This window comes from Hemiscyllium ocellatum, unplaced genomic scaffold, assembly GCF_020745735.1.
Source record: "Hemiscyllium ocellatum isolate sHemOce1 unplaced genomic scaffold, sHemOce1.pat.X.cur. scaffold_764_pat_ctg1, whole genome shotgun sequence".
In the NCBI taxonomy this organism is placed as follows: domain Eukaryota; kingdom Metazoa; phylum Chordata; class Chondrichthyes; order Orectolobiformes; family Hemiscylliidae; genus Hemiscyllium; species Hemiscyllium ocellatum.
In genome coordinates, this window is record NW_026869222.1 from 15,001 (window position 1) to 39,360 (window position 24,360).

General features: G+C 53.1%; 2 protein-coding genes across 3 annotated transcripts in view; one reads left to right on the forward strand and one right to left on the reverse strand.

The window, feature by feature from the left end:
- The window catches only part of LOC132814246 (complement C1q tumor necrosis factor-related protein 3-like), a 12,478-nt gene extending 10,876 nt beyond the window's left edge, over positions 1 to 1,602 (reverse strand). The window contains exons 1-2 of the mRNA XM_060823444.1: positions 1,125 to 1,602; positions 443 to 523 (exon numbers count right to left, since the gene is read on the reverse strand). Of these exons, the coding sequence (XP_060679427.1) occupies positions 443 to 523; positions 1,125 to 1,142 (99 nt within the window). The 5' untranslated portion in view covers positions 1,143 to 1,602. The remainder of the gene's footprint in view (positions 1 to 442; positions 524 to 1,124) is intronic.
- A 1,244-nt stretch (positions 1,603 to 2,846) lies between these two features.
- LOC132814243 (rRNA 2'-O-methyltransferase fibrillarin) lies at positions 2,847 to 20,890 on the forward strand. Of its 2 annotated transcripts, XM_060823438.1 has the most exons (9): positions 2,847 to 2,946; positions 6,695 to 6,844; positions 10,630 to 10,731; positions 11,542 to 11,636; positions 13,131 to 13,301; positions 13,463 to 13,595; positions 14,563 to 14,675; positions 18,003 to 18,148; positions 19,887 to 20,890. In XM_060823438.1, the coding sequence occupies exons 1-9, from the start codon at positions 2,937 to 2,939 to the stop codon at positions 19,912 to 19,914; spliced, it is 948 nt and encodes a 315-aa protein (XP_060679421.1). In that variant the 5' UTR covers positions 2,847 to 2,936; the 3' UTR covers positions 19,915 to 20,890. The 2 variants fall into 2 exon arrangements, with proteins under 2 accessions (XP_060679421.1, XP_060679422.1); XM_060823439.1 differs by lacking the exon at positions 6,695 to 6,844 and having other exon boundaries at positions 2,855 to 2,946.
- Positions 20,891 to 24,360: the final 3,470 nt, after the last annotated feature.

Sequence of the window (24,360 nt, forward strand, 5' to 3'; positions counted from 1 at the left end):
CTGTATTGCTCACAAGACAAAACTTTTCACTGTGTCTCGGTACACGGGACAATCCATTCAATTTAACTCAAGACACTGCCTCGTTTCTCTCTCTCTCCTTCATACTCAACTGGGACAAGCTCCTGGTCTCTGTGAGTCTCCCAGTCCGACAGATCACTCACAATCACTCCCCAAACAGCATCAGCTCCCGAGAAACAGGCGGATTCCACTAGATCCCTCTGATCTCATGGGAGTGGGGTGGGGACACAGGAAGCAGTTCCTGGGATCTCCCCTTCTGTCCTGGTCTGGATCAGATGGATCCGCTGCTCGGATATCCAGGGGGACAGTGTGTGCAGCCACAGACCCTGGACACAGCAATGCCAAGAGCACAGCCAGCGAGGGGGGGTCCGGGAGGGGGGAAGGGAGGGGTTACACCATGATCTGGTTTGCAGCAGCCACTTACCTCCGAGAGACCGGTACAATTCCCAGAGGGTGAGGACGTCCGGCTGAAGACGTGACAAGGAATCACCAACAGCCACATCACCTGATTCAGAACAGAGGGACACAACACAGTGTCACAGTAACTCACCAAACCAGACAATGTCCCCATCACAGCCCCCCCCCTCAGCACTGACCCTCCGACAGGGCCACCCCCCTCAGCACTGACCCTCCCACAGTGCGGCACTCCCTCAGCACTGACCCTCCGACAGTGCCCACTCCCTCAGCACTGACCCTCCGGCAGTGCCCACTCCCTCAGCACTGACCCTCCGACAGTGCCCACTCCCTCAGCACTGACCCTCCCACAGTGCCCACGCCCTCAGCACTGACCCCCCGACAGTGCCCACCCTCTCAGCACTGACCCTCCCACAGTGCCCACTCCCTCAGCACTGACCCTCCCACAGTGCCCACCCTCAGCACTGACTCTCCGACAGTGCCCACTCCCCCAGCCCTGACCCTCCAACAGTGCGGCTCTCCCTCAGCACTGACCCTCCGACAGTGCCCACTCCCTCAGCACTGACCCTCCGACAGTGCCCACTCCCCCAGCCCTGACCCTCCGACAGTGCGGCTCTCCCTCAGCACTGACCCTCCGACAGTGCCCACTCCCTCAGGAGTCAGAATCACTGGTTCCCATTTGGAGCCGTTACCTTCCTGATCCCTGCCATTGTTTCAGTGAGAAGCTGAGATCTGTTTGTGACAGAGAGTCCCTCTCCGTGTGCCCGTCTGTCTCGTTCTGTCTCTCTGGGTGTTGTCTTGTGAGTGTTTCATCAGACTCAGGAAATGGGATCCCGCGGCAGAACCGAAACCAGGAACGAACCACAGCTCAGAGAGCAATGGGAGATTAGATTAGATTACTTACAGTGTGGAAACAGGCCCTTCAGCCCAACAAGTCCACACTGACCTGCCGAAGCGCAACCCACCCATACCCCTACATTTACCCCTTACCTAACACTGTGGGTAATTTCTCATGGCCGACCCACCCTAACCTGCACATCCCGGGACACTATGGGACAATTTCCCACGGCCAATCCACCCTAACCTGCACATCCCTGGACACTATGGGACAATTTCCCATGGCCAATCCACCCTGACCTGTACATCCCTGGACACTATGGGACAATATCCCATGGCCAATCCACCCTAACCTGCACATCCCTGGGCACTATGGGACAATTTCCCATGGCCAACCCACCCTAACCTGCCCATCCCTGGGCACTATGGGACAATTTCCCATGGCCAACCCACCCTAACCTGCCCATCCCTGGGCACTATGGGACAATTTCCCATGGCCAACCCACCCTAACCTACACACCTTTGGACTGTGGGAGGAAACCAGAGCACCTGGAGGAATCCCACACAGACACGGGGAGAATGTACAAACTCTACACAGTCAGTCGCCCGAGGGTGGGATCGAACCGGGGTCCCTGGTGAGCCCAGAGTGAGATGCCCTGGGCAGGTGGTCAGGGTGCCATGCCAGTGCTGGAGAAACGCAGAGACCCTCGACCCGAGCCCAGTTTTAATGGAACTCTGAAACACTCCCTTCCATAAAGTCTCCATCTTCAGAGCTTCGAGGGACCCTCCCCCTCCCCCCACACCCTCAGACAGTACACCCCAGACCCTAACCCCCTCGAGGGACCCTCCCCCTCCCCCCCACACCCTCAGACAGTACGCCCCAGACCCTAACCCCCTCGAGGGACCCTCCCCCTCCCCCCACACCCTCAGACAGTACGCCCCAGACCCTAACCCCCTCGAGGGACCCTCCCCCTCCCCCCACACCCTCAGACAGTACACCCCAGACCCTAACCCCCTCGAGGGACCCTCCCCCTCCCCCCCCCCACACCCTCAGACAGTACACCCCAGACCCTAACCCTCAGACAGTGATGGTGAAGTGCCTCCTCCTGTCCTGTGGGTGGCGGTGTGAGTGTGGTTGCAGTGCCTCCTCCTGTCCTGTGGGTGGCGGTGTGAGTGAGGTTGCAGTGCCTCCTCCTGTCCTGTGGGTGGCGGTGTGAGTGATGGAGGAGTTCCTCCTCCTGTCCTGTGGGTGGCGGTGTGAGTGTGGTTGCAGTTCTTCCTCCTGTCCTGTGGGTGGCGGTGTGAGTGTGGTTGCAGTGCCTCCTCCTGTCCTGAGGGTGGCGGTGTGAGTGAGGTTGCAGTGCCTCCTCCTATCCTGTGGGTGGCGGTGTGAGTGAGGTTGCAGTTCCTCCTCCTGTCCTGTGGGTGGCGGTGTGAGTGAGGTTGCAGTTCCTCCTCATGTCCTGTGGGTGGCGGTGTGAGTGAGGTTGCAGTTCCTCCTCCTGTCCTGTGGGTGGCGGTGTGAGTGAGGTTGCAGTGCCTCCTCCGGTCCTGTTGGTGGCGCTGTGTGGGGAGGACCGGAAGTCCGGGGGCCCTGGATTGGAGACACGTGGTGCAGTGTGTGTCTGTGATTGAGAGTCTGCTGTGGGGACAAGGAGCGGTGCAGAATGAGGCCAGGTACAGAGGGCCACCCTGGGGTGCTGAGCACTGTGTGTGTGTGAGGTACAGAGGGCCACCCTGGGGTGCTGAGCACTGTGTGTGTGAGGTACAGAGGGCCACCCTGGGGTGCTGAGCACTGTGTGTGTGTGAGGTACAGAGGGCCACCCTGGGGTGCTGAGCACTGTGTGTGTGTGTGTGTGTGTGTGAGGTACAGAGGGCCACCCTGGGGTGCTGAGCACTGTGTGTGTGTGTGAGGTACAGAGGGGCACCCTGGGGTGCTGAGCACTGTGTGTGTGTGAGGTACAGAGGGGCACCCTGGGGTGCTGAGCACTGTGTGTGTGTGTGAGGTACAGAGGGGCACCCTGGGGTGCTGAGCACTGTGTGTGTGTGAGGTACAGAGGGGCACCCTGGGGTGCTGAGCACTGTGTGTGTGAGGTACAGAGGGCCACCCTGGGGTGCTGAGCACTGTGTGTGTGTGTGAGGTACAGAGGGCCACCCTGGGGTGCTGAGCACTGTGTGTGTGTGTGAGGTACAGAGGGCCACCCTGGGGTGCTGAGCACTGTGTGTGTGTGAGGTACAGAGGGGCACCCTGGGGTGCTGAGCACTGTGTGTGTGTGAGGTACAGAGGGGCACCCTGGGGTGCTGAGCACTGTGTGTGTGTGAGGTACAGAGGGCCACCCTGGGGTGCTGAGCACTGTGTGTGTGTGTGAGGTACAGAGGGCCACCCTGGGGTGCTGAGCACTGTGTGTGTGTGTGTGAGGTACAGAGGGGCACCCTGGGGTGCTGAGCACTGTGTGTGTGAGGTACAGAGGGCCACCCTGGGGTGCTGAGCACTGTGTGTGTGAGGTACAGAGGGCCACCCTGGGGTGCTGAGCACTGTGTGTGTGAGGTACAGAGGGCCACCCTGGGGTGCTGAGCACTGTGTGTGTGAGGTACAGAGGGCCACCCTGGGGTGCTGAGCACTGTGTGTGTGAGGTACAGAGGGCCACCCTGGGGTGCTGAGCACTGTGTGTGTGTGTGAGGTACAGAGGGCCACCCTGGGGTGCTGAGCACTGTGTGTGTGTGTGAGGTACAGAGGGCCACCCTGGGGTGCTGAGCACTGTGTGTGTGTGAGGTACAGAGGGCCACCCTGGGGTGCTGAGCACTGTGTGTGTGTGTGAGGTACAGAGGGCCACCCTGGGGTGCTGAGCACTGTGTGTGTGTGTGAGGTACAGAGGGCCACCCTGGGGTGCTGAGCACTGTGTGTGTGTGAGGTACAGAGGGCCACCCTGGGGTGCTGAGCACTGTGTGTGTGTGAGGTACAGAGGGCCACCCTGGGGTGCTGAGCACTGTGTGTGTGTGAGGTACAGAGGGCCACCCTGGGGTGCTGAGCACTGTGTGTGTGTGAGGTACAGAGGGCCACCCTGGGGTGCTGAGCACTGTGTGTGTGTGAGGTACAGAGGGCCACCCTGGGGTGCTGAGCACTGTGTGTGTGTGAGGTACAGAGGGCCACCCTGGGGTGCTGAGCACTGTGTGTGTGTGAGGTACAGAGGTAGGGAGGGACAGTCTGACACACCAGAATGTGAGCACCACAGATACATAATGTAATTACTTTACCGTGTTCCACACACTGTCCCTGTCCCTGGGAGTGTTTGATGGGGGACAGTGTAGAGGGAGCTTTACTCTGTATCTAACCCCGTGCTGTCCCTGTCCCTGGGAGTGTTTGATGGGGACAGTGTAGAGGAGCTTTACTCTGTATCTAACCCCGTGCTGTCCCTGTCCCTGGGAGTGTTTGATGGGGACAGTGTAGAGGGAGCTTTACTCTGTATCTAACCCCGTGCTGTCCCTGTCCCTGGGAGTGTTTGACGGGGGGACAGTGTAGAGGGAGCTTTACTCTGTATCTAACCCGTGCTGTCCCTGTCCCTGGGAGTGTTTGATGGGGGGGGGACAGTGTCGAGGGAGCTTTACTCTGTATCTAACCCGTGCTGTCCCTGTCCCTGGGAGTGTTTGATGGGGGGGACAGTGTAGAGGGAGCTTTACTCTGTATCTAACCCGTGCTGTCCCTGTCCCTGGGAGTGTTTGATGGGGGACAGTGTAGAGGGAGCTTTACTCTGTATTTAACCCGTGCTGTCCCTGTCCCTGGGAGTGTTTGACGGGGGGACAGTGTAGAGGGAGCTTTACTCTGTATTTAACCCCGTGCTGTCCCTGTCCCTGGGAGTGTTTGACGGGGGGACAGTGTAGAGGGAGCTTTACTCTGTATCTAACCCCGTGCTGTCCCTGTCCCTGGGAGTGTTTGATGGGGGGGGGGACAGTGTAGAGGGAGCTTTACTCTGTATCTAACCCCGTGCTGTCCCTGTCCCTGGGAGTGTTTGATGGGGGGGGGACAGTGTAGAGGGAGCTTTACTCTGTATCTAACCCGTGCTGTCCCTGTCCCTGGGAGTGTTTGATGGGGGGGGACAGTGTAGAGGGAGCTTTACTCTGTATCTAACCCCGTGCTGTCCCTGTCCCTGGGAGTGTTTGATGGGGGGACAGTGTAGAGGGAGCTTTACTCTGTATCTAACCCCGTGCTGTCCCTGTCCCTGGGAGTGTTTGATAGGGGGACAGTGTAGAGGGAGCTTTACTCTGTAGCTAACCCCGTGCTGTCCCTGTCCCTGGGAGTGTTTGATAGGGGGAGAGTGTAGAGGGAGCTTTACTCTGTATCTACCCCCGTGCTGTCCCTGTCCCTGGGAGTGTGTGATAGGGGGAGAGTGTAGAGGGAGCTTTACTCTGTAGCTAACCCCGTGCTGTCCCTGTCCCTGGGAGTGTTTGATAGGGGGAGAGTGTAGAGGGAGCTTTACTCTGTAGCTAACCCCGTGCTGGGTGGTCAAAGTTAAAATCCACCCCACAGCAGGTTATAGTCCCTCAGGTTTATGTGGAAGCGCTGGCTATCGGAGCGCTGCTCCTTGAGGTGGCCGTCGAGTGGAAGGTTGTGGGACACAGGGTTTACAGTGAGGGGTTACCGTGTAATTTTTAGATTAGATTACTTAGTGTGGAAACAGGCCCTTCGGCCCAACAAGTCCACACCAACCCGCCGAAGAAGCGCAACCCACCCTTACCCCTACACTTACCCCTTACCTAACACTACGGGCAATTTAGCATGGTCAATCCACCTGACCCGCACATCTTTGTGACTGTGGGAGGAAACTGGAGCACCCGGAGGAAACCCACGCAGACACGGGGAGAACGTGCAAACTCCACACAGTCAGTCGCCTGAGTCGGGAATTGAACCCGGGTCCCTGGCGCTGTGAGGCAGCAGTGCTAACCACCGTGCCGCCCACAAACGGGTGGTGGAACTGAAATGCGATGTTGGTAGTGAGTGGGTGCGGGGTGTGTAACACAGGGTGACTGAGGGTGCAGCCATCAGCTGTTTCCGGTTTGGTTTGGTGTCTGTGTGGACCCGGACGTGCCTGGCGCCGAAAGACGGCAGGCTAGCCCTTAATGTCTGGGCTGGCTTAGTTGCCTGGGCTGGATGTTGACAACGGCCAGGCGCCAGTCAATGCAGAACTGTTTGTGCGTTGGGGGAGCTTGCTGTGAGCTAATTGGGTGTTTAATCACCAGGGTTAGGGCCGGCGGAGAGTGAGTGGTTATTGGGCACGGGCTGCAGGACAGAGGGCAGGGTGGTGTCTGTCCCCCCACCCTCCTGCTATGGGGTGGGGGGAGGGCTGCAACAGTGCTAGCCCCCCCCCCCTCGCTCCCCGTGGGGTTAAAAACCCCCTTTACTCTCTCTCTCTCTCTCTTTGCCTCGCAGGGTTTTCTCCGCGTGGCGGTGGAAGGGGCGGTTTCGGAGGCCGAGGTGGTTTCGGGGGCCGAGGTGGGAGAGGAGGAGGAGGTGGCCGTGGCGGTTTCGGAGGCCGAGGTGGGAGAGGAGGGGGAGGAGGTGACCGAGGAGGTGGTCGAGGTACACGTCTCTCTCTCTCTGGGTCGACTTTACTCGCGCGCGGAAACGCTGTGTAAACTCTGCCAGCACTGAGGAGGCCACTCGGCTCCTCTAGGCCGTGCCAACCCCTCGTAAAGATCTCTCTGATTAGATACCTCTCCTCTGTTCACCACCCCCCCCCTCCCCCCTCCCCCTCCCCCTCCCCCTCCCCCTTCCCCTCCCCCTTCCAGCATTTCCCTGGTTTAACCCCCACTTTTGGAATCTGATGCCTCTCGGGCACCATCTCCTACATTACAACAACAACTCGTGTCAACAAATGTTTCCCCCCCCCCCCCCCCCAAGAATTCTCCCTGATCTGTGTCCCTGGGGTGACTGACACCCTCCTGACCCTGGAGACAGTGTCTCCCTCGTTGACTTGACTAAAATCCTCCCACTGAGTTTGAGTACTGATTTAATCTGCCCCTTAACTTTCCCTGCTCTGAGGGGAGACCGTCCCAATCCCTCCGCCTGTCCGTCTCTGTCTCTCACTCACCCTCCCTTCTGTCTGTCTGTCTGTCTCTCTCTGTTTTCCCCCCCCCCCATCTGTCTGTCTCTCTCTCTCTCCCTCTCTCTGTTCCCCCCCCATCTGTCTGTCTCTCTCTCTCTCCCTCTCTCTGTTCCCCCCCCATCTGTCTGTCTGTCTCTCTCTCTCTCTCTCTGTTTCCCCCCCCCATCTGTCTGTGTCTGTCTCTGTCGCTCTGTCTGTATCTCTCTCTCTGATTCCCCCCCACCCCGTCTCTGTCTCTCACTCACCCTCCCCTCTGTCCCTCTCTCTCTCCCCCCCTCTTTCTTCCCTCCCCCCTCCCCCATCTGTCTGTCTGTCTCTGTCGCTCTGTCTGTATCTCTCTCTCTGATCCCCCCCCACCCCGTCTCTGTCTCTCACTCACCCTCTCTTCTGTCTCTCTCTCTCTCTCTGTTTCCCCCCCCCTCTGTGTCTGTCTGTCGCTCTGTCTGTATCTCTCTCTCTAATCCCCACCCCACCCCTGTCTCTGTCTCCCTGTGAAGTCCGTCACCATAGACACTGTCCTAGTACGGGCCCTGACTGTCACCGTCCCCACAAGACCTGGTGTTGGGCGTCGGTGCTGCAGCTGAGGGGCCAGCCAGTGTTGGGAGAAAGGTCTCTGCCGTTCAATGCTGCTGCAGCTTCTGTCCATCCTCAGGCCCCTGAGGGACCTGCCCAAGGTGTTGTGACCCCCTTAAAAAGACAGCCCCACGCCTCCCCCCACCTCCCGCTCTCTCTGGGACCCTGTTAACTGCTTCATAAACATCCCCTCCCATTCTCTCACCGTCTCGGTGTTGGAACGGACCCTGCCATGTATTTGCTCACCGTCCCAGAGCACTGGCAGATTCTCCTGACTCGACCCTTCGGCCCATCCAGCCCGTGCTGACCCTAATCCCCAAACTAACCCAGTCCCCCTGCCTGCTCCTGGCCCATCTCCCTCCAACCCTTCCCTGTCCATGTCCTTATCCAAATCCCTTTTAAACGTTGTAACTGTCCCCCTCCCTCCCACTTCCTCAGGAAGGTCATCCCACACACGGACCACCCTCTGGGGAAAACTGTTGCCCCTCGTGTCTTTTTTATAAATCTCCCTCCTCTCCTCTTAAACATGTGCCCCCCTGGTCTTCAAATCCCCCCCACCCTGGGGGAATAGACACCCCCCATTCACCCTCTCTGTGCCCCTCATGGTTTTATAAACCTCTATAAGGTCACCCCTCAGCCTCCGACGCTCCGGGGAGCAGACTCCCAGCCTATCCAGCCTTTCGTTATATAAATGTTTTTATTTAAAAAAAGATTTTAGGTTTTTTACAAAATTACAAACCAATATAAAATAGTATGACAACTTAATAATAGCAACGATAGAAAACACATTATTAATCTAGAACATAGAACAGTACAGCACAGAACAGGCCCTTCGGCCCATGATGTTGTGCCGAACATCTATCCTAGATTAAGCACCCATCCATGTACCTATCCAATTGCCGCTTAAAGGTCGCCAATGATTCTGACTGTACCACTCCCACGGGCAGCGCATTCCATGCCCCCACCACTCTCTGGGTAAAGAACCCACCCCTGACATCTCCCCTATACCTCCCACCCTTCACCATAAATTTATGTCCCCTTGTAACGCTCTGAAATCTAATCCACAGACTACAGAAACACAAAACAAACCCCAAAATCCCTTTAAAACTAAAGTCCAATAAATAACCAACAAAAAAGAAGAAAAAAAAATAAATAAAAGATGAAATAAAATTAGACCAAGATTATAACAAGGTAACTTAAATGATATTCAATTAAATTACTGCACTCAACACAATCTCATCACACCTCCTCACCACTGGGAGCAGTAGTGAGTAGACCCATATTTGTTCGGGATTCTTCCTCCCAGGGGCCAGCGAACCGATGGGCAGAGTTCCCATGGCCAGACAAAAGGCCCTGGGTAATCCAGCCGATGTCTCTCCATCGATATAATCCAAACACCGCCTCCGTGTTGAATAAAACAATTTAATTTTCTGGTGGGCACCATAGTCCGAAGGAAACCCAAGGGGATGCGTTCCATGACGATCCCACGCCAGCCCTAGAGTCCTTGGGGGATTCTCTGACACCCAGCTCATCAGACTCTTCTTCCTCACGCAGAAAGAAAGAATATTAAACAATTTCTTCCCGCGCGCGTCCAGGGAGGGAAGATTTGGGAGACTCAAAGGGAGGGATACCGGATCCAAGCTCACCTCAGTAACTCCAACCCTCCCGTTCCCGGGAAATCTCTCCTGAACCCTCTCCAGTTTAATAATCTCCTTCCTATAACAGGGCACCCAGAACTGGACACAGTATTCCAGAAGGGACCTCCCCAATGTCCTGTACAACCCCAACATGACGTTCCCAACTCCTACACTCAAAGGGCTGAGCAGTGAAGGGGAGGGTGTGAGACCCCTTCGTTCCCCCCCCCCCCCCCCCGTCTGTATGTGACACAGACTCCAAAGGGATTCTGTCCCTGAACCCCTGGGTCCCTCTGTTCCCCAGCACCACCCAGGAGGATAAAGCGAGGGCTGGAGATCAGAGTCGAAAGGTGTGGTGCTGGGAAAGTGCAGCAGGTCAGGCAGCATCTGAGGGGCAGGAGAATCAACATTTCGGGCAAAAGCCCTTCATCAGGAACACGACTCAAAGCCCTACCTTTAGTTGTATAAGTCCTGCCCTTGTAGTTGGCAATACCATGTGTTTATCCAAATGAACCTCCATCTATCACCCCTCAGCACATTGACCCTTCCATCCCCATCTGTCTCTCTCTCTGTGTCTCTGTCTCTCTCTCTCTCTGTGTCTCTGTCTGTGTGTCTCTCTCTCTCTCTCTGTGTCTCTCTCTCTCTCTGTGTCACTCCCTCTGTCTCCCTCTGTGTGTCTCTCTCTCTCCCTCTGTCTGTCTGTCTCTCTCTGTGTGTCTCTATCTCTCTGTGTCTCTCTCTCTTTCTTTCTCTCTCTGTCTGTCTCTGTCTGTGTCTCTCTCTCACACACACACACACACATACTCTCTCTCTCTCTCTCTCTCACACACACACACACACACACACACACACCCACCCACCCACCCACCCCCACCCCATCTCCCTGTCCTGTCCCTGTAACCCCTCTCCGGTATATCACCTCCTTTGAGGTGCTGGGTTTCTGTTCCTGCTGGGACCTGCCCATCGATGTCGGAGCTCCCAGTTGAAGGTGAGGGCCGTGGGCGCGTTGGCGTTTTCCTGAGTGACTGACCCTCGTTCCTCACTGATGGCAGGAGGTTTCTGGTCGCCTGGAGGCAGGGGCCGAGGTGGTGGCAGGGGGAGAGGAGGGTTCCGCGGTGGAGCCAAGGTCACGGTGGAACCACACAGGCATGAGGGTGAGTAGAACCATGGTACCGACACCCAGAGGCTGCCCTGTCAGGGGGCAGTGGGAGTGCCCTGTCAGGGGGCACTGGGGGGAGTGGGAGTGTCCTGTCGGGGGGCACTGGGGGGAGTGGGGGTGCCCTGTCGGGGGGGGGGCAGTGGGAGTGCCCTGTCAGGGGAGGGAGTGGGAATGCCCTGTCGGGGGGGGGGGGGGGGGGGGGCAGTGGGAGGGCCCTGTCGGGGGGGAGTGCCCTGTCAGGGGGGGAGTGGGAGGGCCCTGTCAGGGGGGAGTGCCCTGTCAGGGGGGGAGTGGGAGGGCCCTGTCGGGGGGCAGTGGGGGGGGTGGGAGTGCCCTGTCAGGGGGGAGTGGGGGAGTACCCTGGGGATGGGGGTGGGGAAAGAGGGTCAGATGAGGTAACTAGAGGTTGTGTGTGGTAGGGGTCAGGGTGGGTGGGTGGGTGTGAATGGCAATTGGGGGGGAGGGGGGGTGTGGGGGTGGGGTGTCTGTGTCAGGGTGATGAGGTGTCAGCCAACCCATTCAGATTCCCCAACTCCCCCCTCCTCCTCCAGCCTGTTACACAGGGACAGGAGGCCATTCGGCCCCTTCTTTGAGCCCTGTTACACGGTGCAGGAGGTTGAGAGTGAAGATCACACACAGTTGGTCCCTGTGTTTGAGAGGGCTGGGATTGAAGTGGGCCGAGACCCTGTGGAAGTTGGCGGTTGGTGGTGGGAGACAGGCTGGTATCTCTGACCCCTGGCTGACTTGCCCACACGGGTTCTCACTCTCTCTCTCTCTCTCTCTCACTCTCTCTCTCTCGGCTCAGGGGTATTTATCTGTCGCGGGAAAGAAGATGCTCTGGTGACGAAGAACATGGTTCCAGGGGAGTCTGTGTACGGGGAGAAGAGAATTGGGGTTGAGGTAAGGTCCCCCCTCTCCCCCCACGCACACGCAGAACGTCCAGACTGGGGCTGGTCTGCAGAATAAAACCCTGCTCCCCCCACACTCAGACAGTACACTCCAGACCCTAACCCTCTCGAGGGAAACATCTACTCCCCTCACACCCTCAGACAGTACACCCCAGACCCTAACCCCCTCGAGGGAAACCTCTACTCCCCTCACACCCTCAGACAGTACACCCCAGACCCTAACTCCCTCGGGTGATCCTGTCTCCTTCACACTCTACATCCCAGTCTCTTTGATGTCTCCAGGTCACTGAAGCCTCTCATCCCTGGAACCTTTCTCCAGGATCTGTTCCGTGTCCTCTCTGGAGGTGTCCCGTCCTTCCTAAGGACTGGGGCCCAGGACTGGACACATTCCCTCCAGCTGGGCCTGAACCCAGGGTCCTGTCCAAGGCCCAGCCCCAGCCTCCTTCCTCCTGTACCCTGTGTTCCTGTTAATAAACGCCGGGATACTGTCTGCTCCCTGAACTGTGCTCTTGCCTTGCCCTGCTACCTTTAATGACTAACGCACCTCTATCCCCAAAGGCTCACTGATGGAGCAGCTCCTGGAGAATTGTGTCTTCTGGGTGTCAGAATGCTCACTGAGCTGGAAGGTTCATTTTCAGACGTTTCGTCACCATACCGGGTAACATCATCATTGAGCCTGTGGTGAATGCTGGTATTATGTCCCGCTTTCTATTCATGCGTTTAGGTTTCTTCGGGTCGATGATGTCACTTCCACCTATATCCTCTGAGAAATAGAACTGGAAGTGACATCACTGACCTGAGGAAACATAAATGCACAAATAGAAAGCGGGACATAACACCAGCGCTTCACCACAGGCTCAGTGATGATGTTACCCGGTATGGTGATGAAACGTCTGAAAATGAACCTTCCAGCTCAGTGAGCATTCCGACATCCAGAACCTCAACCTGAGCTACAAATCTTCTCAAAACTCTCTAGTTGTCTCTCCTTGTGTCCTTGCCCCATCACTTCACTACAGTAAATTTCACCTGCTGCTTGTTAGCCCACTCTGCCCACCCCCCCCCCCCCCCCCCCCACCACCCCCCGGTCCCGGTGGATGTGCTGTGCTGTCCTCCACGGTGTACATTCAGTAGCGCCTGCAGGTTTGCTGTCTGTACTGTACTGCCCTGTACAGCGGGGACACGCTCACGGGTGTGGAGGAGGGAAGGTAGGAGTCCCCACACTGACCTCCTCCTGGGCTGTTTCCACCATGAACCTCCCTCCTGGGTCCCAGCATCAGCCTCTGCTCTAGTGGCATGGACGACTGAAGCCGTTGTTTGTGCCAGCGGATTTTTACCCCCCACGTGGAATTGGGGCGCTGTGTTCATGCTGGCCCCAGCGCTGAGAGAATCTGGGGATGAAGAGTTGTTGTGGCAGGGTCCAGGAGATGGGCCTGGACTCGCGGCTGCCGCTTGCGGCACTGACCCTGGGCGGTGTTGTGTTTTGCAGGAAGCAGACACCAAAATCGAGTACAGAGCCTGGAACCCCTTCCGATCGAAACTCGCAGCCGCCATTCTCGGGGGCATTGACCAGATCCACATCAAGCCTGGAGTGAAAGTCCTGTACCTGGGAGCGGCGTCTGGCACCACGGTCTCCCACGTCTCCGACATTGTGGGACCTGTGAGTCACTGGCAATCGAACGCGTGCTGCGCGGGTCGGGCAGAAGTCCGGGAGGCGCTCCGGCACCCGGACGTCCGCCGGGTGTGGCGAGGGTGGTCTTCGAGGAGGGTCCAGGTGAAGGGAAGGCAGGGGAACTGATTTCTCTCTTCCCTCTTCGACAGGAGGGCTTGGTCTACGCCGTTGAGTTCTCCCACCGGTCTGGCCGTGACCTCATCAACGTGGCCAAGAAGCGCACCAACATCATCCCCATTATTGAGGACGCCAGGCACCCGCACAAGTACCGCATGCTCCTCGGTGAGTTAGGCCGACAGACCCTCCCCACCCCCCCTCAGGAGCTGTCCCTGCTCCCCCGGGTCAGTTGCCATTGGGAAAGTCTGGCTGACTTGGGAGGGGTGGGGGGTGGAATTGGAGTTGGACTAGAACAGTCGAAATGAGTCGCTGGTGGGCTATCGGGGGCGGGGGGGGGGGGGGAAGTGTGCGGGAAAGGGGGTGGGCCATGTGGGATTCATTCCCACAGGAAGTGGGGTGTGGGAATGTGGGGCTCGCTCCCACGGGGTTGGGGGGGAAAGCAGGGCTCGCTCCCGGTTGGGGGGGAGGGGAGGGAGATGTGTGGGGTTCAGTCCCACACGGAGTCGAGGGTGGGAGTGTGGGGCTCGCTCCCACAGGGGAGTGTTGGGGTGGAGGGGAGCTGGTGTGTGACTACCTGCCTCGGTGTAGAGTTGGGTCCTTGATGATGATGATGATGATGGGTATGGGCAGGGACCAATGGCAAACCCTCACAATCACTGCATTAGGGCCAAGAGGAAACCACTCAGCCCTTCAGATTGTGTTTGTCTGTTCAGTAGTACGGCCATTCGGCCCATCGAGTCCAGTCCGCCATTCAATCATGGCTGATGGGCATTTCAACTCCACTTACCCGCATTCTCCCCGTAGCCCTTAATTCCTCGAGACGACAAGAATCTATCCATCTCTGATAGATTCTTGTTGTCTGGAGGAATCATGGCTGACCTGTGTGCTATCTCCACCCTGTCTGGGTGACAGGGATACACCAACCTCCGAGTTAAAATGATAAGGTATCGAGCTCCAACCTTGTGCCTCCTGAACGCACTTCTGAAAGTCCTGGCTCGTGCTTTGAGACTGTCTCCCTTTGTCCGACATTCGCTGTAGGTCTCCCCATCGCTGCCTGTTGGTGTCTGAGCTCCCCGGGACCGCACGGTGACTCTTCCTCTCCTGTTCATGTCTCTCTCTGCTCTCTCCTCAGGAATGGTGGATGTCATCTTCGCTGATGTGGCGCAGCCTGACCAGTGCAGGATTGTGGCTCTCAACGCCCACCACTTTCTCAAAGTGGGCGGTCACTTTGTCATCTCTATTAAGGTGAGCACGGGGTGCCCCTGCCTCCCCTCTGGTCTGCAGGGCTGTCTGGGTGAAAGCACTCCTTGTTGAGTACAGGGGGTTCGTGTGTGTGTGTGTGTTGCGGGGTGGTGGGGGGTGGGTTCCTTCCTACCTGAATCCGTCTGGTGGTTTTGCACAGGACCTTCTGTCTGCAAGGTCTCTCAATTCATTTCACAGCAGGTGTGTTCCTCGTCAATATTTGGAAAGTCCCCCCATAACAACAACCCTGTTCCTCTCGCTCCTGTCCAGAATTATCTTTGCTATCTTTTCCTCTACATTAAGGGCTACGGGGAGAATGCTGGTAAGTGGAGTTGAAATACCCATCAGCCATGATTGAATGGCGGAGTGGACTCGATGGGCCGAATGGCCTTACTTCCACTCCTCTGTCTTATGGTGTGTCTCTCAGTCCAGGACTAGAGGGCGTAGGTTTAGGGCGAGAGGAGAAAGATTTAAAAGGGACCTAAGGGGCAACGTTTTCACACCGAGGTGGGGGTGGGTGTATGGAACGAGCTGCCAGAGGAAGTGGTGGGGGCTGGTACAGTGACAACATTTAAAAGGCATCTGGATGGGGACATGGATAGGGGGATATGGGCCAAATGCTGGTAAATAGGACTAGCTTAATTTAGGATATCTGGTCGGCATGGACGAGTTGCGCCGAAGGGTCTGTTTCCATGCTGTTCATCTCTGACTCTGTGGAACTTGCAGGTCACCGTTTTGAGTCCCTCATGGTTTTGGACGATACCACGATAGGTCAGAGTCAGTGATGGGTGGCTGTCTCCCAGGACGCTGAGGATGGCAAGGGAAGAGATTGCTGGGGCCTTGACAGAGATCTTGGTCATAGAAGGCAGAGGGGAGTTGTGATGGAGTGATTTCTCCAGCTGCAGGTCTGGGACCAGTGGGTGTTCCGTAAGGATCAGTGCTGGGACCTCTGGCGTCTGGAATATATAGAAATGATTTTGCTGAAAATATAAGGGGGTCTGATTAGAAAGTTTGCAGATGGCATGAAAATGTTCCGGATAGTGAGGATGGTTGTGAAAGGATACAGCAGGATGTAGGTCAGTTGGAAAGTTGGGCAGAGGTGTAGCAGGTGGAGATTCATCTGGATGAGTGTGTGGTGCTGTGTTTTGGGAGGTCATAGCAAGTGGAAAGTATCCTGTAAATGATTCCCAAAGGGATCTTGGGATGCAAGGCCATAACTCCCTGAACGTGGCAACACCGTGGATCAGGTGGGAGGGAAGGCAGGGAATTGAATAAAAATGTTGTTCAGTCATGTTGCAACTGTATAAAACTTTAATTCGGCCACATTTGGAATATTGTGTGCAGTTCTGGTCGCCACGTTGTAGGAGGGATGTAGAGGCTTTGGAGAGGGTATGAAAAAGACTATTGCCTGGATTGGAGGGTATTATCTCGAAGGAGAGGCTGGATAAACTTGGATTGTTTTCACTAGAGCGACACAGGCTGAGGGGCAGCCTGATAAAGCCGATAAAATTGAGAAGTTTGGATAGGGTGGATAGTCCTAGAATGGAAATATCAAATACTCGGGGGCGTAGGGTTAAGGTGAGAGGGGGAAAGTTTAAAGGAGATGTACAGGTGAAGGTTTCTTTATACAGCGAGTGAGAGGTGACTGCAGTGACCTGTCAGGAGAGGTGTTAGAAGCAGATACATTAACAACACTTCAGAGGTATGCAGACAAATACAGGATTAGGCAGGGACTAGAGTGATACAGATCATGTACAGGCAGATAGGATTAGTTTAGAATGGCATCATGGTTGGCTCAGGCATGGTGGGTCGACGGGCCAGTTCCTGTACTGTTATATAAAAAGGAAAGTTTACGTGGGACTGAGGGCAGGGGATTAAATGGGTGGGTAGGGTCAGTGATGGAGGGACGGTGTATGCTGGGCTGTGGGAGGGGGGATTAAATGGGTGGGTAGGGTCAGTGATGGACGGAGGGTGTACACTGGGCTGTGGGAGGGGGATTAAATGGGTGGGTAGGGTCAGTGATGGACGGAGGGTGTACACTGGGCTGTGGGCAGGGGATTAAATGGGTGGGTAGGGTCAGTGATGGACGGAGGGTGTATACTGGGCTGTGGGAGGGGGATTAAATGGGTGGGTAGGGTCAGTGATGGGGGGAGGGTGTACACTGGGCTGTGGGAGGGGGGATTAAATGGGTGGGTAGGGTCAGTGATGGGGGGAGGGTGTACACTGGGCTGTGGGAGGGGGATTAAATGGGTGGGTAGGGTCAGTGATGGAGGGAGGGTGTACACTGGGCTGTGGGAGGGGGGATTAAATGGGTGGGTAGGGTCAGTGATGGAGGGAGGGTGTACACTGGGCTGTGGGAGGGGGGATTAAATGGGTGGGTAGGGTCAGTGATGGGGGGAGGGTGTACACTGGGCTGTGGGAGGGGAGATTAAATGGGTGGGTAGGGTCAGTGATGGGAGGAGGGTGTACACTGGGCTGTGGGAGGGGGATTAAATGGGTGGGTAGGGTCAGTGATGGGGGGAGGGTGTACACTGGGCTGTGGGAGGGGGATTAAATGGGTGGGTAGGGTCAGTGATGGGGGAAGGGTGTACACTGGGCTGTGGGAGGGGGATTAAATGGGTGGGTAGGGTCAGTGATGGAAGGAGGGTGTACACTGGGCTGTGGGAGGGGGATTAAATAGGTGGGTAGGGTCAGTGATGGAAGGAGGGTGTACACTGGGCTGTGGGAGGGGGATTAAATGGGTGGGTAGGGTCAGTGATGGAAGGAGGGTGTACACTGGGCTGTGGGAGGGGGATTAAATGGGTGGGTAGGGTCAGTGATGGAAGGAGGGTGTACACTGGGCTGTGGGAGGGGGATTAAATGGGTGGGTAGGGTCAGTGATGGAGGGAGGGTGTACACTGGGCTGTGGGAGGGGGATTAAATGGGTGGGTAGGGTCAGTGATGGAGGGAGGGTGTACACTGGGCTGTGGGAGGGGGGATTAAATGGGTGGGTAGGGTCAGTGATGGGGGGAGGGTGTACACTGGGCTGTGGTAGGGGGATTAAATGGGTGGGTAGGGTCAGTGATGGGGGGAGGGTGTACACTGGGCTGTGGGAGGGCAGTGAATTGGAGTTGTATCCTGGTAGACTATTGGATTGTTAACACATCAGTTCAGCATGTCTGCTTCCCTTTTCATCTCAGGTCTTTGCTTGCTGAAAGATTATGGACTGGAGTTGAGTTTTTGAGTGGGTTAGCCCAGCCTGGGATGAGGCAGAGCTGGGTGCCTCTGCGAGGCCTGGGATAGAGGGCAGGCCTGTCACATGCCCTAACATACGTGTGTTTGACTCCACAGGCAAACTGCATTGACTCCACAGCTACCCCCGAGGCTGTGTTTGCATCAGAGGTGAAGAAGATGCAGCAGGAGAATATGAAACCCCAGGAACAGTTAACGTTGGAGCCATATGAGAGGGATCACGCCGTTGTGGTTGGGATATACAGGTGTGTGCTGTTTGAGTAACTCCTCTGGGAAAAGCAAAGTGCCCACCCAGGACATATCCTGGGGTGGCTTCCCTTCTGCTCCTTACTGTACAGGACTGTGTTTAGTCCGTCTCTGTGCAAATGTGCATCCCCTCGGCTGTCAGTGACTGAAAGGTTCGGTGGGAAAGTGAGACTCTCTTCATTTCAGATATGAAGTAGGAACTGTTTTTGAGTTGTGAGGTTGTAGCTCATAGTGCTGTGTGCCTGAGGGTATTTTCCAGCCAAGTGAGACGTAGTGAGTTTGCTCTCCCCACCTTTTTGTTGTCGTTTTAAGTTAATTTCAGCAGGAGGTTGCATCTCTCTCCAATTGAACTGTAGTTCACTTCTCTGTTTACTATAGGTAGTGAGAAGTCAGTGATGAGGTTTGATTGAGTTAAGGAAAGAGCAAATTTATTATTGTCTAACCTATTATCTTCTGACAAGTGGCCAATGGTGATGTCACTTATCACATGTTGTCAATATTTCCATATTTTGCATTCGTTAAGATCTTCCTGAGACCACCATAGATTTCAGTTGGTGTCTGGTTTGTAGAGAGCTGGAAATGTGTTGCTGGAAAAGCGCAGAAGGTCAGGCAGCATCCAAGGAGCAGGAGAATCGACGTTTCGGACATGAGTCCTTCTTCAGGAAAGGGCTGATGCCCGAAACGTCAATTCTCCTGCTCCTTGGATGCTGCCTGACCTGCTGCGCTTTTCCAGCAACACATTTTCAGCTCTGATCTCCAGTCCTCACTTTCTCCTCTGGTTTGTAGAGAGTGCAAACTTTTGCACTCTCTTCCCCAGTTCTCCTAACCTCCATCTTCAGTTTGACACAGGATGTGTGCCCAAGTCGGTGCTGATGCTTACGGTCTGTCACGATTCTTTGCCAGGTCAATAACCAATGACTATAGTGGTCTTCCCACCCTTCCTTGATGACACTTGGTGATCTCTTTTTTTTTATTCATTCTCAAGGAGCCAGCAACACTTGCTCAACCAGCATTTATTGCCTCTCCCCGATTACCCTTGAGAAGGTGGTGGTGAGCTGCCTGTTTGAGCTGTTGCCATCCATTGTAGGTAGACCATTAGGGAGGAAGTTCCAAGACTTTGACCCAGCGACACTGAAGGAATGGTGATCTCTTTCCAAGTCGGGATGGTGAGGGGCTCGGTGGGGAACTTGCAGGGGGCGGTGTTCCAGGTATCTGCTGCCCTTGTCCTTCTAGATGGAAGTGGCCGTGGGTTTGGGAAGTGCTGGTTGAGGAGCCTCGGTGAATTTCTGAGGTCTTAATGGTTTCCTCTCCATTTTCTCCTTATGCAGGGAGTTTTGATGCCCAATCCGTTAAATGAAAATCAAACCAGCACCATGCTTCTGAGGGGCTGTAATTCACAGTCAGGGGGTAAAAAATGAGGTCTGCAGATGCTGGAGATCACAGCTGAAAATGTGTTGCTGGTTAAAGCACAGCAGGTTAGGCAGCATCCAAGGAACAGGAAATTCGACGTTTCGGGCATTTCCTGATGAAGGGCTTATGCCCGAAACGTCGAATTTCCTATTCCTTGGATGCTGCCTAACCTGCTGTGCTTTAATCAGCAACACAGTCACAGTCAGGGCCCAAGCATATATCTGTTCTGAGGCTGTGTATATCAAAGACCACCTTACCACCGTAGCTGCCTCTTCGTGGTCTGAATCTGGGAACTGCTGTCTGTGATGCTGTTTTGTTTTAATACAGGCCGCCAGCCAAACAGAAGAAATTATAAGTAAAGACCAGGGCCCAGAAATCGGCGAGAGAGAGAGAGATGCTAATGGACACGCTGAGTCCGGGATTGTGTTGTACAAAACTCTTCTGACTGGATTTCTGAGGCTGGATAAAGCTCGACAGTTTGCTGACTTTGCTTCTCAAATGGGGCACGTGATTTTATTTTTTTTTTCCTTCCCTTGCCTCATCGTCGTCCGAAGGCTGTTTGAGTTCTCAAACTCTTACCGTTTGCAGTATCGTTCTGACCATGCTGGGGTGGGTGGGGTTGTAATCTCTGGAGGGGAACGTTTGCCAGGGTGGGCCTGTTGGCTCATGGTTAGTTTTAAGTCTCATGTTTTTGTTTTTGTTGTGGTAGGGGAAGAGAATGGGATTTGGATTCCAGAAATGCAAACATTTCATTTGAGTTGGGAACCTCTTGTGTTAATGGGAGGAGGCTGGGAATGGGAGTAGAGGGAAGACAGTTTGGCCTTTCGAGACTGTTCTGTACGATCGCTGACGATCTCCTATCCCTCTTCATGCCCTATGCCCGAATGTCCAAAATCCAATAGATCTTTGAGTCTGGAATGTACTTGATGGGGGGGGGTGATGGGGGTGGAAGAGAGACCTGCAGCCACTTGACAACAGTTGTGTCAAACCCTCCTGAAGTTTCTCCTCTCACCCCTTGCTGTGCCGAACCGCAGAGGGTAGCGTAACCTTTGCGTGTTTTGTTCTTGTCCTGAAGACCAGGAATTGGACACAGACATGCTGATAGGTTGCGAGGCCGGGTGCTAGAAGAGAAACCATTTATAAGCACACTATTCCATTTAGTTGCCACGGCGAAGCCCCACGTCCTGTGCTGTTCTTTATCACATTGTTTGAAATGTTTTGCGGGTGATGCCTGACTGAAGTGTATTTCCCGTGTTTAGCTGTGGAGACAATTTTGTGTACTTCAATTGTTGATGAATTTTCAATGCGTTATTAAAAAAAGGACAAATTTAGAGGGAGATGTGCAGTGTGATTTTCTGTTCTGAGGGTTCTCTCGTCTCTCGGTGTCCTCCTCTCTGTTACTCACATGACCATGTTGCAATGGGAAGTTTTCTGGCTTGTGTATTTGTGGTGATCCAGACATGTTTGTCAAATGAACGATCAAAACTGATGAGAGTTGTTTAGATTTGATTGTGTTTCTCCTGTTTCCCATGAAACTTTCTCCCTTCCCTTTTGTAGGTTAATGTGAAATCTGCCACGTCTGTCCTTTCAGGGAACACAATCCCAGTCCCTCAGAGCTCCCTGCCATCTGGTTGGAGTTGGGCTGGAAAGTTTCCTCAGAGCAACACTCGCATTCCCTTAAACTATTTTTTTTAAATTACTGAAATTGAGTTTTGGCAGATTAGAATCATTCCCTGCTTTTGTAGCAAGTGGTAACAGCAAACCATGCTCTACATGAAAGTGTTCCTCCTCTTCAAACTCTATTGTATTGACAGTTAGAATGTTTGGGATCCTCGAATGTCTGTAAGTCAGTCAGATCTGCCCCTCTACTATTCATTTAAGGTAAAAAAAAATTATTTTCCACAATGTCCATTTGAATTTTCATATGTTGTTTAAATTGTGACTTGTTGATTTATCAGGCATATTGTCGATTTTAAAAATCTACATTGGGAGTTAGTGTAGCATTGCACTTTGCTGCATTTCCTGTGAAGATGGTACCCAGTTAAACTACCCTGTCTCTCAAACTCTTGTCAACACCTCGTTTATTTATTTGTTTGATGGCCAGAATTTATTACCCATTCCTAGGTGCTCCCCCCTTGAGAAGGTGGTGGGGAGCTGCTTCCTTGAACCGCTGTAGTCCACCTGCTGTGGGTTGAGCTACAATGCTATTAAGGAGGGAATTCCAGGATTTAACTTTATTAATCACTCCTTTATGTCTTTATTTGTATTTTAATGATTTAGAAAATTCCAAACCCAACTCACATTGTCTGGAACAGTAACTTCAATATGAATTCCAGTTCTTTCAAACAATGTAACTTTTTTAAAAAAGTTTTTTTCCTGAATGCATTATATTTGATAAAGGTTCCTATAAGAACTAGGAGCATGAATAGGCCGTTTGACCCTGCTTTGCCATTCAATAAGGTCATGACTGATCTTTTTGTGGACTCAGCTCTACTAACCCAGCTGCTCACCATAATCCTTAATTCTTTTACTGTTCAAAAGCCCATTGTTGCCTTAAAAACATTTAAGGAGATAGCCTCAACTGCTTCACTGGGCAGAGAATTCCAGAGATTCACAACCCTTTGGGTGAAGTAGTTCCTCCTCAACTCAGTCATAAATCTGCTCCCCCTTATTTTCAGGCTGTGCCCCTTTGTTCCAGTTTCATCTGTCAGTGGAAACAACCTGCTTGCTTCTGTCTTACCTATATTTCTACAAGATCCCCCCACCATCGCTTTTAAAACACTTTTCAATTTCCAGGCACTAGTTGGAAACTCCATTAATCTTAACCATAATTTTTTTCTGCCACCACTCCTTATCACAAACAAAATATATCTGTTGGAGAGTCTGCTCCACCATTCAATCATGGCTGAGATGTTTCTCAATCCCATTCTCCTGCCTTCTTCCCTTACCTCTGATCCCGTTACCAGTCAAGAATCTATCTATCTATCTCAGGGCTAAATACACCCAATGACTTGGCCTCCCCAGAGTTCTGCATCAATTGCGTTCTGTAGATTTTGGCTGGAGAAATTCCTCCTCATTTCTGTTCTAAATGATCATCCCTTCATTCTGAGGCTGTGCCCTTGTGTCCCAGTCTCTCCAACTAGTGGAAACATCTCCAAATCCACTATTTCCAGGGGTCTATGTATCCTGTCAGTTCAAATTAAGTCCAATCTCCACATCCTTTTGAACTCCATGGAGTACACATCCACAGTCCTCAACTGCTCCTCATGTGACAAGTCCTTCATCCCCAGGTTCATTCTTGTAAACTTCTGCCAACACCAGAATATCCTTATACAGGGGGCCCAAACTGCTCACAATCTTCCAAATGCGATTCCAACGAGACAGCAGAGTGCCTCAGTGGTTAGTACTATTGCCAAACAGTGCCAGGGAACAGGGTTTGATTTCAGCCTAGGGCGGCTATCTGTGTGGAGTTTGCACATTCTCTGTGTCTGTGTGAGTTTCCTCCCATCGTCCAAAGATGTGCAGGTTAGGTGAATTAGCCATGAGAAATGTAAGGATTACAGGGTTAAAGTAGAGAGGAGTGTGTCTGCGTGGGATATTCTCCAGAGCATCAGTATGGACTCAATGGGCTGACTGGCCGCTTCCACACTAGGGATTCTACGAAATACATATTCCTTGTATTTTTCATCAGAAGATGAAAAAAACCAAATTTCAAATTAGCCCAGAGAAGGTAGTGGTGTTGGGACACCTGTTGTGCTGTAGGGCAGTTTGATGTGGCTACCAATTTGTAGGGAAACTTGGGAAAATTTAAGACTGGGGAGAAAAATACAATTTAAATTTTTTCAAAATTGACAAATCTAATAAGCAATTGGGGAAAATTCAAAACTGCAAAGAAATCATTTATTTTTTAAAAAAAGTTGATCTGACTCACAGTGAATCTAAATACATTAATTTTAAAATTTAAAATAGGCTCAACTCCCATTTTTGGGAAAGTGCAGGAGAATTCAAATCTGCAAAATCTCAATCTTTGAAAACAAATTAGCAATCTGACCGACTCAACACAAATCTAATCTTGCTTTTAACATGCAGTGAGTAGGTTCAGTTATATTCAACTCCCAGGATTGGGACAGTTTGTGTGGGAAGTGTGGGCAAATTCATATCTGTGGAAATTAAGATTTCAACATTTTTAATCAGTCTGATTTATTAAGAAAAATTAATCTGTGTGGGGGTGGGGGGAGAGAGGAAACTGTGAATAAACTCAAAAGTTAAATCTTGACAAAAATTTTAACTCACTTTTGTGAGGAACAGTAGTTTGTCATAGCTGCATTTTACAGGGATAAGTGGATGGAAAAGAGACAATTGACATGTCTAATGTGAGCAATGTGGGGGAGAGGGGGATTAAACCAAAGATTAAATCTGTTTTTCAATTATTATAATATGACTGAGCAAACATTATGATTTTGTGGGGGGGGAGTTTTGAGAGGGGAGAGTGGTTTGTGATGGTTGCAAATTTTAAAGGGAAGGCGGCTAATTTAAATTCTCCAAATCAAACTGACCAAAGACAAAATACTTTAAACTGATTGAACGACACTAGTTGCAAACCATAAAATAACTAAACAAACTACAAAAGGCTCCACTCCCTCTTTGGAGTGAGGTGTTATTGTGGCCATTTTGAAAGGAAATTAAAACCTGCCAATTCTCTATTTCAAAATGACCCAAAAACTAAACGGTTGAAAATGACAGTGAAATGAAGGAATTGGACACACAAATTCGCAGCAAATTCAGTACAAATATTGTTCAA

What these genes read in the sequence shown, in the direction of transcription:
- LOC132814243 (XM_060823438.1), top strand. An exon ending in TGACCGAGGAGGTGGTCGAG is followed by an intron (nt 6,845 to 10,629) that starts GTACACGTCTCT and finishes CACTGATGGCAG; the next exon opens with GAGGTTTCTGGTCGCCTGGA. An exon ending in TCTCCGACATTGTGGGACCT is followed by an intron (nt 13,302 to 13,462) that starts GTGAGTCACTGG and finishes CCTCTTCGACAG; the next exon opens with GAGGGCTTGGTCTACGCCGT.